The 16,017-nt window shown below is 48.9% G+C and overlaps 1 protein-coding gene across 1 annotated transcript in view; it reads right to left on the reverse strand.

The window, feature by feature from the left end:
* Slc6a11 (solute carrier family 6 member 11) overlaps positions 1 to 16,017 on the reverse strand; it is a 119,541-nt gene that overhangs the window by 77,736 nt on the left and 25,788 nt on the right. Inside the window, exon 5 of the mRNA XM_048438355.3 lies at positions 9,951 to 10,083. Coding sequence (XP_048294312.2) covers positions 9,951 to 10,083 — 133 coding nt within the window. The remainder of the gene's footprint in view (positions 1 to 9,950; positions 10,084 to 16,017) is intronic.

The following is a 16,017-nucleotide window of genomic DNA, read 5'->3' on the forward strand; positions in this document are numbered from 1 at the left end:
GATCACCCGGGCTGTGACATGACAGTGCCCCTGATATAACCGACAGGAACCTAGCAGCTCACCGTTAATCTTCAGCACCACTGTGGTATGATTCCTCATTGACTAAAGCATCTAAGTGCACAGCTCTGTTCTTTGAGTGGGTGCAGGCTAACCCTGGTGACCACAGTGAGGCTGAAACGGGGATATGGCAATTCCCTCAATGGAGCAGGTCCCATTCATCACAGAGTGAGCTAGCCAATGGTCTGCAGGTGACAGTGTGTGGGGACACCCACAGCATGACAGTTGTAACTTGGTCACCCATCTGTAGCTCCGTAGCAAGCATCTCGACTCACCCTGTGTGCCCCTGTGACATTTCCTTACTATGGTCCTGCCATGGCCCACAATTCACCCAAACCTTGCACACATGGTGACACATTGTCCTACTCTGCACTACTCACTAGAGAATACCTTCCATGACTCTGCGCTTGTTAAACTCACCTTGACAGAGGGGGAAACTGAGACTGGAGTAACAACATGGTTGAGGCAAAGGGGCAGGACTCCTGACACCTGCTTGCTGCATGTAGACTGTCACCTCTACCATCATGTGGGTCTCTAACACCGTGTGGGCACAGAGCAAAAGCTCCCTTCATTTCTGGCTTGGTTTCCCAACAGCACAGTGCCTGTCTCTGCTGGGAGAAGTCTTTCTGGTTATTCTATGTTCTCCTTGCAGGATGATGGTGCCCTATGTCCCTAGGAGACCCACCACAGGGTTGAGACTCTACACAGTGCCCAGTGCCAAGGGAGGACTGGAAAGGGTTAACAGTGCCTACCTCCCCTCAGGCCCCACTTGAGGCTTTCTCCAGAGCTGGCTGGGTCTGCAGAACACCCTCCCCACAGCAATCACTCGGACTTTGGGGGGCCTTTGTGCTTTAATAAAGACGGTATTACTGAGTAGCAAAGCTTCCTCTCTTCCAAGTCCCCTTGCTGCCAGCGTCCCGCTAAAGGTGAAGCCCAGCTATTCAACACCAGAGAAAGGGCTGAATTGGATGCTAGACTCTTTTGACTTAATGTCACAATCTACCCCTCTCCCGAACTGCAGCAGTGTGAGTAGCACCCCGACACTGTGGTGTGGCTTCTGGACCCTCGAGTTTGGGGGGCCCTGGCTGGGATCTTCACATGGCAGCTGCTGGGGTGCTCTGCATGCTTCTCATGATTGCTCCAGTTTCCTCTCTGAAAGCAGACATCACCCGCCACTGGGGCAGCCCCACCGCCAAGCAAGGCTGTTTCAGGACTGGGAGGCAGGGCTATCCAGGTCTGGTTCTGGGCTTGTCCTCTGCTCTCTTACATTCCTCTCTCTTTAACTCCCCTGCCCGGTTCACTCTCCTTCATGCCCCACTAAACCTATTAGGCACTTTACAGGGTGTTCCTGACGCATAGACCACTCATGTGGGACTTCCTGTCTTCACTGTCAGTTATGCTTCAGAGTTGATGGGGAGGGCAGAGTCCTCTGAGCCCCTCGGGCTGTCTCCATCTGCAGCTCCATCTATAAAACCTGCGTCCGCAGGCCTCCACATGCCAGTTCCTCCCAGCATCCTCCAGGACCTGAGGGCTCCAGCCTGTGAAACCCTGTCTTCTGATTTACACAGTGTGGACAATGGCAGCACCCTCCTCGCAGATTTGTGTCAGGACCGAGCGAGTTAAGAGTCTGGATGAAGGAGGCGCCCTTCAGTCATCCGCCTCACTACTTCTAACATCCAGACGAGACAGACGACAAGGTCTGTTTGGGAGTCCTTGTGTCACCTCCAGTTCTTCTCCTTGTGGGTGAATGAGGGAAAGAAAACAAGCTCAATTCAAGGCTGTTTGCAGCTGTTCTGGGTGAGGGTGTCTGTCTCTCTGTGTGTGTGTGTGTGTGTGTGTGTGTGTGTGTGTGTGGCTTTTATTTATTTATTTTTAACTTCCCCCCCCCTGCCTTGGTGTCCTGGGGCTTTGAAAAGAATAACAACAGAGCCCCAGAGCACTGAAAAGACAGGATTCTTCTTCAAATCCCAGCTAATCCTGCAGCTTCCTCGGCAGGGACAGCAGGGGGAGGTGGGAAGGGACCAGAATTGTTTTTATAGGTCCTCCCCTCCCAACCACTGCTCCTGGAGACCAGGAAACGAGGGGGAAAAATCCATAAATCATCCACGGTGAAGGACAGAAGAAACAGGGAAGGACAGGCTGCCAGCTGAAGAGGAGGCACTGGGGCAGCCTGAGGGAGCATTGTATCTGCTGGGTGGGACAGCTCTCCACCAAAAACCAAGTGTCTAAGCCAGAAGCTGGGCTAGCCACCCCTGCTCAAAAGGTGGAAGACAGCAAGGGCTCAAGTATCCTATGCACGTAGAGATAGATGCCACCCTAAAGGGGCTTCCAATGAAATCTGTCTGTCCCATGCATCTGCCACCACCTCCCTGCTCATCTGTGAGCAGCGATGACCTCATTCTCTCCTTCACCAACCCCTTAACAACAGGCAGAAAGTCAGCCATGTTCCTCTGTCCCAAAGGTCTCCTTGTCCCACCCCTTTGCACAGTGCAGGAAGTCAGATTCAAGTCTCTGCTCATCTCCCTGTCTGTCAGTCATCAACTCTTGCCTTAGCTTTGCAATGCTTCCAACTTCATCAGGGCTTCCCCATTTGGGGAGTTGCAACATGTGACTTGAACCTCAACTGTGGTTCCGTGCTGTCTGAGGAGCCCCTTCCGCATCCGTCTACCAGACCCCATCACTCATCAAACAAAATTTCTGCTACTTATTCCCCACCCCGCTGCAAGAAATCAAAGGTTCCATAGACTGTGCCAGTTGTCACTGAAAAGAGCCCCCACCTAGTGTGCAGTGCACAGTGGGTGCACAGCCAACACCTGCTGGGGGTGGGTTATGAAGGAATGAACAGAAGTATCAGGCCCCCTAAAAAATAAGTACTGGGCTGGGCTGGGAGCTCTATGGTATAATATCTTGCTTACCATGTCTAAGGCTCTGGTCTGTACCTCAGCATTGACAAAATAGCAAACTAAACTTCAAACATGTTGAAGAGCTTCTAGACTTGGGAGCTATTGTACGAGGAGCCAAAACAAGCAATGTGTGTTTATGAGTGTAGGTGTGGGCACATGTGTGTGTGTGTGTGTGTATGTTTATATGCATACGTGTATGTGTGTGCATGTATGTGTGTATGTGATTGTATCTGTGTGTCCATGTGTGCATGTGTCTGTGTATATGTATGCATATGTATATAGGTGTGCCTGTGTATGCCTATATATACATTTGTATATATGTTTATGTGCATGTATATGCATGTGTGCCCCACGTACATGTATATATATATGATTATATATAGCTATATGTATGTATCTGTGTGCATTTGTGTATTGTGCATATGGACATATATGTGTGTCTATATGTGTATGTGTATATGATTATGCACATGAGTGTATATGTGTATTGTGTGCATGTTTATATATATATGTACATGAATATATATGAGTTTATGTGTTTGGGCATGTGCATATTTGTCTGTTATGTGTCTGTGTGTGCATGTATGTGTATGTGCTTACCTGCATGTGTGTATATACATATATGTTTATGTGCATATGTATATATGTGAACTTGGGTATATGTGCCTATATATATGTTTTTCATGTGTGTTGTGTATGTGCACACATGCATATGGCAGTCACGTGTGTGTGTGTGTGTGTGTGTGTGTGTGTGTGTGTATGTGTGTGTGAAGGATCCTTCACAGTCATTGTTGCATCTCAGAGGTTGAAATGGCCCATGCATTAGATAACAGCAGCTTTCAGTCACCTTTTATTACAAAGGAAATCGTTCACAGAACCAGTTTAGACTGGACTATCCTACTGAATTACTTATCAAAGCTATTAAAATGTTTGCAACCAGGACTGTTTGTGACTTTATATTTTTAGATTGGGTTATTTGTACATATTTTGGATGTTTATACATATTATACACATAATAACTTGACTATGGGTCCAAGACTAAACACAAAATTCAACCATACTCTTAAGCATACTCTTAAATACACAGCCTAATGGAAATTTTATATATATATATATATATATATATATATATATATATATATATATATATCAATAAATTTGTATACAGGTGTCACATCAGTCTCCTGAAGGCTTTGGGTTTTGGAATATTTTTGGATTTCAAATGTTTGGATAAGGGATGCTCAGTCTACAAGTGAAGTCTTTGTGGGCCACATGTGGTTCCTCAGTCCCGCTACATGCAGCAGCTGGCTAACACTGGAGTGATCAGGTGCAGCATCAAGATTCAGGCAGTGGGTCAGATTTGCTGAAGCCACAGTGGGCCAACTGCTGGGTTAGATGAAGGCCTAGCAAATGCAGGAGAATGCAGACAGAAAGCTTTGGAATACACAGAGCTACAAGCAAAAGAACAGCAAACCATTGCAACAACACACACGCAGTGTTCCACTTGAATGGCATGAAAGAAGGGCTTCGAGAGTTCACTTGCAATTTGTGCTTCATTGACACATGGCACTTGAGTGTGTTGGTCTACGCACAAAAGTGGTTTTGTCTGTACAAAGGTTGTCAGCCGACTTGGCCGATAACTGGGTGAGAGGCTAGTGGAGTTGACCAAAATGACTTAGTGGTTTCGTGCCTCTTGAACTAGGAAGGGGAGTTGAGAGGGAAGGCGGGCATGGTGAATTTGGTAGATTTCTAAAACATGGGCACAAAAAACCCACAAAGTCACATCAATGATCTGGGTCCTTGGTGCTAGTCCTCCATAGTGACACTTTGTCACCTGGGAGGGAACGAGTCCCGATTCAGCCTTGTTCATCCAGGACTTACAAGATGATTAATAAACTGTTTAGTTTTCCTTTTAATCCATATGAAACTTCTGGAGCTCCCACAGTATCAACAGAGAAGATGGAAACCTATTTTTCTGAGGTAGGAAAGGAGAGTGACGAATGAGCAGCTCCCATGGCTCAGATTCAAGGTCTTATCCTTGAATTGGTTGCACACTGTTCCTCACTGAGGGCACAGAACAGGTAAAGACATGAATTTGAATATTAGTGATGTTCTTGGTCAGTGAGCATCCTTGGGCCAACTTTATGGTCATCCATAACTTGGAAGAGTTTTGCCTTAAAAACAGAGATGCCCCAAGAAATGAACATACAGAATTCTAGAGGTTCTAGAAGGCCTAGGAGCTGACTGGTTGAGCTGCTGCATTGTTGAGGATCAGCATCCGGGCACTCAATTACAATTGCTTATATTAGCATGCACACTCTCTCAGGCTGCATATTACCTGCCCTTGAGGATTGCACACTGCATGCTCACTGAGGACCACACTATCCACTGTCTACACTGGCACAGAGTGGGATCTGGGCACTCCACTGGGCTTATAAAGCAACAAGTGGGTGACAGGGCCCTTTCCTACATCCCTTCCACTTGGAGAAGTATCTTCTGAGGTTGGGTTTATTCACAGAACCCCAGAAGATATTGAGGGCTGGCCTCTGTGGTGTCAGGGTATCTTCTAGGGGAGATACCAATGCCAGAGAAGCCTTGTGGCTCATCCTGGCCATCTTAAACACTGTCTCTGTTGTACAGTGATGGAGACTTGGCCTGTAGTATGCCACAGCTTCCCCTGAGATCCGTATGCTGGTGATCTGTTCCTTAATCCATTGATTATGAGGCCATGCCAGTAGTATCTACCTCCCTGACTATGGGAAGAACTGAACAAATTGTGCTAAACTCAGGAGCAGTTTTTAGCTTGTAGAAAGGAGGGACCAGGAACTTTACTCACATTAATGAGCATGTCAGCTAGACATGTCTGCTGAGCTCTGATTCCGGGAGGCATGCTGGATCCTCAGGAAGGTGATGAAGAGGAGATACCAACCTATCCAGAGACCTTAACAGTCCAGAGAAGATGGATACCTCCTTCCTTGGAGAATGTCTTACGAATGGCTCTGGCCAGGGTCCCCATGCTGGGTCCAGGGGCAACAACTGCCTACACAGGACATCTCGGATTCTTTTGGACAGAATCCAAAAGACTTCTAGGTTCCAGATTCATATCCAAGATGCAGTGGGTAAAATACAGAAGCTAGTTCATGCCATATACCCCACCCACCCAACACACACTAAGTGTACCCAACAACACAGGGCTTCTCATTCTCCATAAGCTGCTAGGTGTGACCTTGGAATGCCACCATTCATAAAAAGCTGAGGGCCTGGCCTGACACACTTGGTCTGTGACACTGGACAAGTCCCCTTTTTGTTTCCATGCCTCAGCTTTTTCATGCATAAAGTCAGGGTGGTGTGGGCTTGGTGCTTTAGTTCTGGCAAAATAGCTCTCACTCTGCCTGTCACTGTGGCCTTGGGGACACAGGGAGTTCCTATGGACCCCAGCCTGCAAGAGTATGGGCCATCAGCTCACCAGATTTAACATCGGTACTGCTTTGAAAAGCATTTGTTCAGACATATGCAGCAACCGCATATTACCTACTACGTGCTAAGCAGTCTCTTTAGCCTCTTCCTAATTAGGTCACAAGAAAGCCATCACTGTCCTCAGGATGCTGCAGATGGTGTGACTGTGCCCTTATGCAGAGCATGGGCTGTACAGTCACCAGTGTTAGGATTTCAGCCCCATCTGCTGCTTCCTGCTTGAGGGTACTTGAGTTAGCTGCTCCATCTGCTACCTCTGCAAACAGAGCTACCGAGCTCCCGTCTTGCAGGGATATTCCAAAGCCTGAGTGGAACAGCCACAAGACCCAGCACAGTGAATGGCATTGCTTCGCCAAGAACTCTGGTTATGACCGTAGCTGTGGTTGTCACTTCTACCAAAGATGTGGCAAAGAGGGCCAAGGAAGCTGTGCCCTCGTGATGTTAAAATAGTCTACGTGTCAGTCAAGGGTATACCAATGGGCGTGGTGTCACATATCTGCAATCCCAATACTCAGGAGGTGAAGGCTGGAGGATCAAGAGTTTAAGGTCATCTTCAACTACACAGAAAGTTCCAGGCCACACACACACATACAAAAAGAGTGCTAGAGAAGCAGAGGCCAAAGTTCTGAGGGGAGGCTGAGGCACAGTCACAAGACACCTATAACCAGGCGGGTCGATCACTCAGTCTTGGTTCTCCTGTGAGACAGGAAACTAGTTCCCCAAAGGAGGAGTGAGGTGTCCAAGGTAGGTGTACCGTCCCGCACCAAGCAAAGGGCCAGGAGGGAAGACATGGCTAGAGATGTGCTTGCTTCTCCTCCTCCTCTTTCTTGGCAACTTCATCTGAAATTCCCCATCTGCACCTGCCCTTTCTAGAGCCCAGTCACGCAGTAGGAGTTCTCCAACACCTGGGCTGCCCCCCCCTCCCCCCGCAGACCACAGCACACAGTCCTGTGCAAGAGTTGAGGGCAAATGTATCTTGCTGTGGCCGCATATTGGGCTCTTACGGGCAGCTCATGTATATAAACCAACTCCAGGTGGCTCAGTTCTCCTGCGCCACACATCTCTGCTGCCCGGCCAAGCCCACTGAGCCACGCACAACCTCCAAGAGGCAGTATCTGTGGCCGTCCTGAGGCATTTCCATCAGCTTACTGGGCATGGTGCAGGGTGCACTCTCTTCACTTCCAGGAACCTACTGAGGGCTGGGAAGATGGTTCAGCGGGGAAAGCACTGGCTGACAAGCCTGACAGTACACCTTTGATCCCTCAGACCCACAGCGTTGAAAGTCGAACCAGAAATAACTCCAGTAATCTGTTCTCTGATGCCCCGTCCCCCAACACATACCTACAACACGTAGATAAGGAAAAATACAATGAAAGCATGAAACCCATTGAATTATGCTAGTCTATAGTGGCTCAGACACTGTTTTTAACATTTTTCTTTTTGTCTTCCCTGTTTTTCTGTTCTTGCTCCTCCTCCTCTTCTTCTAAATCAGGTCTTGCTGGGCAGCCCAGGCAGACTCTGAACCTAGATCTCCAACCCGGGCTTCTAAGCACTGAGGAACCCGTATGCACGACCACCCCCAGCTCCGAAGCCACTCCTTAAATAATACTCTATCTTTATACAGGATTCTTGAAAACCTCTGCTCCCTCAGCACTTCCTGCAAACTATCACACTGTTCAGCCCTACCATGAACCTTGCACCCTGTGGTCTCATCAGTCAACTCACATTATCTTCTTCTATAGAAGGGAAACTGGGACTCAGAGACGTGAACTTGGGCACCCTAGAACATAGCCAGTGAACGACAGGCATGGTGATTGAGTCCTGAGTTGTTGTTGTTGTTGCCCTTAAGATATATTTTTAAAGGTGTTTGTGTGTGCATGCGTGTAAACATCAGCGCAAACACAGATGCCTGCCGAGGCCAGAGGCACCAGACTCCACGGAACTGGAGTTACAGGAGGCTGTGAACCGCTCAACATGGATGCTGGTAGCTGAACTCAGGTCCCCTGGAAGAGCATCACGTAATCTCAACTGCTTAGCTCTCTGGCCACTGAGGCTGGCTCTTAACCATCCAGTTATCTTCCTTTTTAGCTGAAGGAGGGACACAGGGAGAGCAAGGTGACAGTCTAAAGTACAGCAAAAGTATCGGCAATCTTTATTTGCAAACCAAGGGGAATTCTATTGTCTTTATGGCATCCTAACCCACAGAAGTCAAAGGCTAGCTGATTACCATGACTTCAGGGACACAAATGCCCTTGTTCTTCTTGCTGGGATTCCCGGTACCTCCGTGATAGCCTTTTGGCACACACTGTTTTACTCATGTATCATTCTCCTGCTTGCATTCTCTCTGTGTTCTCCCAACTTCCCTCCTGTGAGCCACCTTGCCTCCCACATCCTAGCAGGTTCTTTATCCCACCCACCCCGAGGGGCTTCAGGGGAGATGCTGTCACAGAGGAACTCAGAGTTGCTGACCCCCCTGTCCTCGGAGGCATCACCTCTAGCTCTTGTCCCAGTCAAGAACTTTAAACACACATGTCATCCACATCCATTAAGAGTGATGGAGTCAGGCAGGCTCAGGTACAAGCAATATTTCCTTTCTTATTTCTCATAAGAAAATAAAATGAGTTATAGACAAGAGACCAATGGACAAGATGCTCAGCCACAGGAATAGGAGCAGCAGGGGGACAGTGAGTTCTAAACATTGCCAATGAATTAACTTTTCCTTCAGTTCCTTCCTACCTTCCTTTTCTTCTTTTTTTTCTTTTTTTGGAAACCATACAAGCAAGCTGGACATGGCCACAAATGTCACACTTCTCGCCCTCTGTCAATCTTGCAATAGCACAGTCTATGTTGTACTCTGACACAAGGGCCCCTGTGCTTTCCAGCTCCCCTGTGGTTGGAAGGGGCTGTGGCCCAGATTCTGACTAGCAGCCTTCAAGTGGAAGAGACTCGTACAATTCCCAGACAGTTCAGAGTTGACCTCCATCTCCCTTTCCTCCTCTCCTGTGACCCTGGAGACCACCTGGTATATATGGCACAGCAGGGCTACCAGACAGAAGTCATTGTTTCCCCTGCACACTGCAGAAACATGAGACATAGGCATCTAGGGTGGTTGGTGGGAAAGCCAGCATTGTCTGCCTGGTATGTAACCGGAGTCAGGCTCAGCAGTGTAAGAATTACAGTCCTAGCTGTTGGGCATATTCCAGTTTTTAGCACACCTTATTCTACCTTACCTTATGTGACTCTTGACTCACTCAGAGAGGTGGGAGAAGGCTTTGTTATTCCACAGAGGAGAAAACCAAAGCTTAAAGCAAAGCAGAATAGCCCTGAAGTGTGTGAGAGCTGTGTGAAGAATTCGGCTCTTGGCTCTCAGGTGGACTCCTTGTCCAAAGATCTTCCTACCTCTCAACTTAGAGCTGTTGTTTCCAACGTGAGTTTCTTGGTGATCTAGGTCACTCAGTAGCTTGTGTAAAACCCATCTTCTGCGTGCGGCTAGCTGCGCAACATTTAACCTCTTACCTTTCCGGTCGACTTGGTTCCCTTCCAGATGCAGAAGTAGCAGATGGTCCAAGCTGCCAGGAGACACAATGCCAGCTCCCAACGGAGGTTCCCAATGTGCTCAATGCCATCAGATATAGCCAAGACCCGGCGTCTGTGGAGAAAGGGTGGGAGTCACCTGACTGAAGATGTCCCATTGTGCCCCTACCTGGAGCAGAGCCAGAGCAATAGTGGAACAAGGATGGGCTGCTGTCCAATACTACCACCCACCACCCTCTGTCATTCACTAACTGTGAGATACCAGGCTGGGCAGGAGGCCTCTGAGAAAGACAAAACCCAATCAGTGGTTTTGTGGAACCATGCTATGGTTAAAAAAAATAGGGGGAAAAATCTGTGATACAATGGACTTAGGAATTATCCCATCAAGTCTGGTGTATCTAGGAGACCACATTTCTATGTAAATAGTCTTTAAGAGGAGATTACATATTGCTTCCCTGATGAACCCAAGGATGGCCACAGCACTATAGAACATGTGTCAAATCAGAGAGAAGTTTCCAGAGCCAGGTGCCATGGCTCTCCAGCTCCCTTTTCTCCCTTTGCTGTGATTATGGATGAGTGTCACAGTGAGGCTTCTAGTAACCCCATTCCTAAGGGACCGCCCAAGACACAGTGCGAGCAGTAAGTGATTTGTGCACTCGGATCTCTGGAGTGCTTGTTACTGCAACATGACTCAACCAATCCTTGCTGCTGCGGGAGCTGCTGGAAGCTTCCCGGGAGAAGGAGTGTGGGGTCTGCACTCTGGAGGGAGGAGTGGAGACGTTCTGGGTCAAGTGAAACCTTTAAACCTACAGACACGAGTGTGGTGCATTTGAGGAACAGAGACACAGGGCACAGAGAGCAGACGGAATGGTGGGAGCAGACAGAGGAGGGATCCGTGACAAAGAAGAAGAGAACCCATGCAAAGGGGGAGGGGTGCCCACACCAAAAGGTCACAGAGCAGTGAGGATAACAGATATGCCATAAATGTCTCCACCATGGCCTTCTCCAAGGACTCATCAATTCTTCAGAGCTGACGCATGCCTGGCTCCCAGAGCCCACCCTGGGGCTGTGTTTCTTTAAAGTCAAACTCGCCACGCTCCATATTGTGTCCAACCGTGGCACCAGCACAAACCCCATCTACACTTGCTCCACGAACCCCATTCTGGCTGCCAAGCCACCCCCACCAGACGGTGCCAGTCGCCTTTAGTGCTCTGAGAATGTCCCCAGAGAAAGGAACTCCCATCCCACCAAGCATGAAAGCCACCCTCAGTGTCTGTCTCCCTGGGAATCAGTTCGGGTCTGATTCTGCATTAATTACTCAATGACACCAATTAGCACTGGTCAGCAGGCTCCCTGCAGCCCCAGCCCCTGCTGGAGAGATCAGGCAGGCCCCCAAACAAAATCAGACTGTGGGCAGCCATGGGGTTACTAGAAATCAGCTCACGGCTGGAAGAAACAGGAGCAACCCTCAGCACACTTCTCCTAGGGGCCTACTATGTGCCGGGTACTACCTTCGGTTCTGGGAATAGAAGGTCAGTATGTTAACTAGCCTAAGCTGGGCAAAGGAAGAGTGTAAGCTAAGTAAGAAGAAAGGAGTCGACTGGCCAGTCCCAACAACCACGGTTCTTGCTTCTAACGCTTTAGCAGTCTTCAAATTGAATTCATTGGAAGATCTCACAAAGACCTTAAAGAAAGTCTAGTGTGGAAACTAAGAAGCATCTTTGCCCAGTAGATCCCTTAGAGTACTGGACCATGCCTCTGTGGACTTCTCACCAAATAAAAGGCTTGGACTCAGAGAAGCAGGACCCCAGCAATGGAGAAGAAAGCAACAGTTGCTATCTGAGTCATTTTTAACTTTGCCACTTTCTTTACAGAAATTGGGAGGATGAAATCTCCTCTGTCTTCTTCTCCTGGCTCACTTCTATTTACCCTTCAAAATATGTCTTACACATAATTTCCTATAGGAAATATTTTTTGGCTCCTGTAGCAGTCAGGACAGGCTGAGTTTTGCCACAGTAACAAGCATCTCCCCCCAAAGATCTCAAAGGTGGAAAGCAACAATATTCTTTCCTTGCTCCTTTGAGTCATTACTGCAGGGATAGAATTCCTCACTAGAAATATCATCACTCCCTAAATTGTGCATGTAATTTTGGGCTGCTCAATGCTTCTCCTGTCTGCATATTAGGAACCCTGTAGCAGGTGTACATCTATTGTCATAGAAATTGCTACTCTAAACACCCCAAGGGCAGCCCATTAATTGGAGAGGAGGAAACACCTATACAAGACCCTGGGTCCCTGTGCATGGCTATGCCATGGCATGCTCTGCCTCTGACTGTTCAAGGTTTGGGACAGCTTATGAAAATACATACAGGTTACCCAGCTAGAAGGTGTGTGTGTGTGTGTGTGTGTGTGTGTGTGTGTGTGTGTGTGTGTGTGGTGGACTTATCTGATGAACTGGAGATCTGAACTTTGAAAACACACAGGGACAGAGAAAGGAAAAAGAGAGTAGGCTTGCTAGGAGTGACCTGGCGGAATACCCCTCTTCACACTGTGGAAGCTGCAAGCCTCGGAGGCCTCTGGCGCCTCCTTACTTAACGGAACAATCTCATTTTCCAACTGGGAAGCAACACACAAAAAGCCACAGCGGATGAACTGCTCTTTTGTTCCATCAGACTCTATTTGAAAACATTTCCAAACTATTTTCTTTACATTGTTGAACCAGTGCTGATTGTCACCCAGAAGGCTCGGAGAAAAGTGGGCTCAGCTTGCTGGGCTGTGGGGCTGTTTTGAAACCCACAAGGGCAGCTTTTGAGAGTGCGGGGGCTGGGACACTCCACAGCAGAGATTCGGGAAAGGCACAGCTCTTCCTGGGAAAAAGCTTTCTTAATGACCCTCCCCCATAAAGCGCTGGAGCACAAGAGGCGGCTGAATGAGGAAGAGCTTGCTGCCAACATGCTGGCCGGCAAGGACCCAGAACCGGACCTCTGGACACTGTGCCCGGACTGGACGCATTCAGCACTCAGGACTAGCCAGCGCTGCTTGAGGAGATGAGTGTATGCAAGTCACACTAACTGAGCAGTGGCATTGGAGTCGACCCAGAGAGCTCCTGTTAGCATCTTTCTGGAGACTTCCACCTGGAGGCTGAGACCTCAGCCTAGAGGGATAGGGCCAGGTGTCTCCAGCTGTTGGCACATACTCAAGCCTAGCTCTGTTTCCAGCCAGGTGCTCCACCTTGACCGGAGAACATCACCTCTCTGGGCCTCAGCTTTCTCATCTGTAAAAAGGCAATAGTGGTACCTCCCTCCAAAGGCTGCTCAGGCATGAAAGCGTCTAACCCATCCCATGAACCTTGAGGCAGGGACACATCATTAATGCTTTAAAGATGGGAAAACTGAGGTACAGCCAGGTTAAGGAACTTGTGTCTCCCTGAACCCCAACATCACAACTACATTCATTCTAGTCTTACTAATTCCTACTCCCATCCAGAGCTACTGCAAGGATCACTACATTCAAGTGCTTACTGAGCACCATTGGGATGGTGGGTGTTGCGTCAAGTCTAGAGGTCCTATAAGAGCTCAGGACCCAGTGGGAAAGAGAGATAAGACAACCGCCCATCATGGAGAAAACACTGAAGCCTCAAGGCGCAGTGGGACACTGTCACTAAGGTCAGCACCAGTATCAGAACGTGGGGGGTAGATGGAGGTACCAAAAGGTAGGAAGAAATTAAAGAAGGGAGAGAGAGAGAGAGAGAGAGCCTATGCCTCCAGTGTGGAAGCTGCAGGTGAGGCAGAACGTGTGCCTTGCAGTGGGGGGGAGGGCTGCATCCCACAGGGTGGTAGGAGCTGAGAAGAGTCTAGAGAGGGGTGGTTCCCTGTTAAGTGAGACAGGTGCTTCTGGAAACCCAGCTCCAGCTGTACCAGGAAGAACAGATTATAAAGACGGAGCCATGTGCGGTGCCCGGTGCAGACTTCGCCTTAGTTTGGGAAGCAAATGGGTGCTGTTGGAATCATGGTAGGAAGCATCAGGAATGATGGGTGGATGAGTTCGAAAGCGGCAGAGGCAAAAGGTGACTTCCTGAAATTCGAGGGCCATGGACCCCTCAGATGAAGAGGGAAGAAGGCCCAGAGCAAGGGCAGCGAGACAAGGGAGGCCGACCAGGGGGAAAGCAGTGGGTGGCCATCATTCTTTAAGACAAGACAGCGTCCTAGATTTCTTTCTATTTCTGTGACAAAACACTATGACCAAAAGCAACTTGGAGAAGAAAGGGTTTATTTCATCTTACAGTTTGTCGTCCACCATGGAAGGAAGACAAGAACTGAAGCAGAGGCCATGAAGGGGTCCTGTTTCCTGGTTTGCTTCTCATGGCTGGCTCAGCCTGCCTTCTTAGACAACCCAGGTCCACCTACCCAGGGTTGGCACTGCTCACAATGGGCTGGGCCCTCCCACATTAATCATCATCAAGAAGATGTCCCACACAAATTGCCTTCAGGCCACCATGAAGGCCGGAGCCTCACTCTGCAGGTAGACCCATGGGGAATGGATAGAAGGAGAGCTGTCGGTGAGGCAGCTTCTTCAGGGAGCAAAGCTCTTGGCTTAGACGAGCACAGGAGCCTCAGGGACACACAGCATAAGGGCTGTCAGAAAAGAGGCCATGAGGGAGGAAAGAGTTCCAGATACAGGAGGGTGAGGCAGGGGCATGGGCGTGAGAGGAGGGTGGGAAGGACCTCTCCACAGAGAGAGGGGAGGTGAGAAGAACCAGGCCTGGAGTATACAGTGTGCTTCCCTACTAGAGACTGAGGGGAAGGGTGGAAGGAACTGACAGTGGAGGGGGCTGCTACAGGTGCTATGGCTAGGGGCACCTGCCTCACTTCATTTCATCTTCACAGCAAACAGCTCCTGCCAGGGAGCTAGCACCATCATCCTCTATGTTCATGGAGCATCAACTCTTGACCCCGCAGATGCCAGACCTTTCTGTAAAGCATGGTGAAGTGTTTGTACAGAACCTTACATGGCCTGCTGCCTGCTCTAAACCATCTCTCAAGTACAAATAGCGCCTCATTGGGCACAGGGCTCTGAACAGCTGATCTATGCTGCTTAGGGACTAATGACCAGGAGAAAAATCAATACTTTCGGAACCAAAGCAATTCTTTTCTTTTTCTTTTTCTTTTCTTTTCTTTTCTTTTCTTCCTTCCTTCCTTTCTTTCTTTTTTTCTTTCTTTCTTTCTTTTAGTATATGCAGTCTGTGCTTGAAACCTGAACTTCAGAACCCGGATATTAAGCACTGACTGCACTCATGAAAGGCGAGGCTGGGGTCCAGGCTGGTGAGGTAATTGCCCAGGGTGGGATTTTAGGATTGGAATCAAGTTCTTTGGCTGATGCCAGCTACCTGGTAGAGACCTACCAAGGGGAGGGTGTCTTGGGCTTCGATATTCTGTCCTGTACCTCTAGATGGTTCACCTACCCAGTGTGTTGGCTCTGGGAAGAAGGCAACAGTCTCTGAAGATGAAGTGGATCTGACCAGAGGCTGCAGAGTTGGAAACCAGCACTTGCCCCCTTCTCTCCTTCTGTCCCTCCCTCCATTAGAGCCTGAGTAAGGCAGTGCAAGGGACAGCTCCCACCCTCCCCTGGGATGCCTCATCTTCATGTCCCGCACGGAGCCTGGAAACAGATCACCTTTCTTTAACCTGCCATGTGGGAAAGTGCTGGCAGGAACGTTGAGACAGCCTTAAAAACTGGTGCAAAGGGCTAGGCTATAAATAGCAGTGCTGGTCTCCCAAAGCAACCAACTACAACAACAAAAAAGGCCTATCACCAAAACAAGTGTGCTTCCCTGGCCCCTTTGGAGAGCCAGGGCTGCCTCCTGGATTCTATTGCCCAGATTCTGCTCACACTCTTCCGGGAATGAACCCAGCTCTCCCACTCGTCCCATGCCTGGGGGCTCTTACAGTGTCCACAGCCCAGGACCCCACAATCAAGTTGGAATAGAAAGTGAGACCTTCCCTCCATGTGAATGCCTTGTCTTGGGGACAGCCAGATCAGAAATGCATCT

The sequence above is a fragment of the Myodes glareolus genome, chromosome 3, assembly GCF_982192425.1.
Source record: "Myodes glareolus chromosome 3, mMyoGla1.1, whole genome shotgun sequence".
Classification (NCBI taxonomy): domain Eukaryota; kingdom Metazoa; phylum Chordata; class Mammalia; order Rodentia; family Cricetidae; genus Myodes; species Myodes glareolus.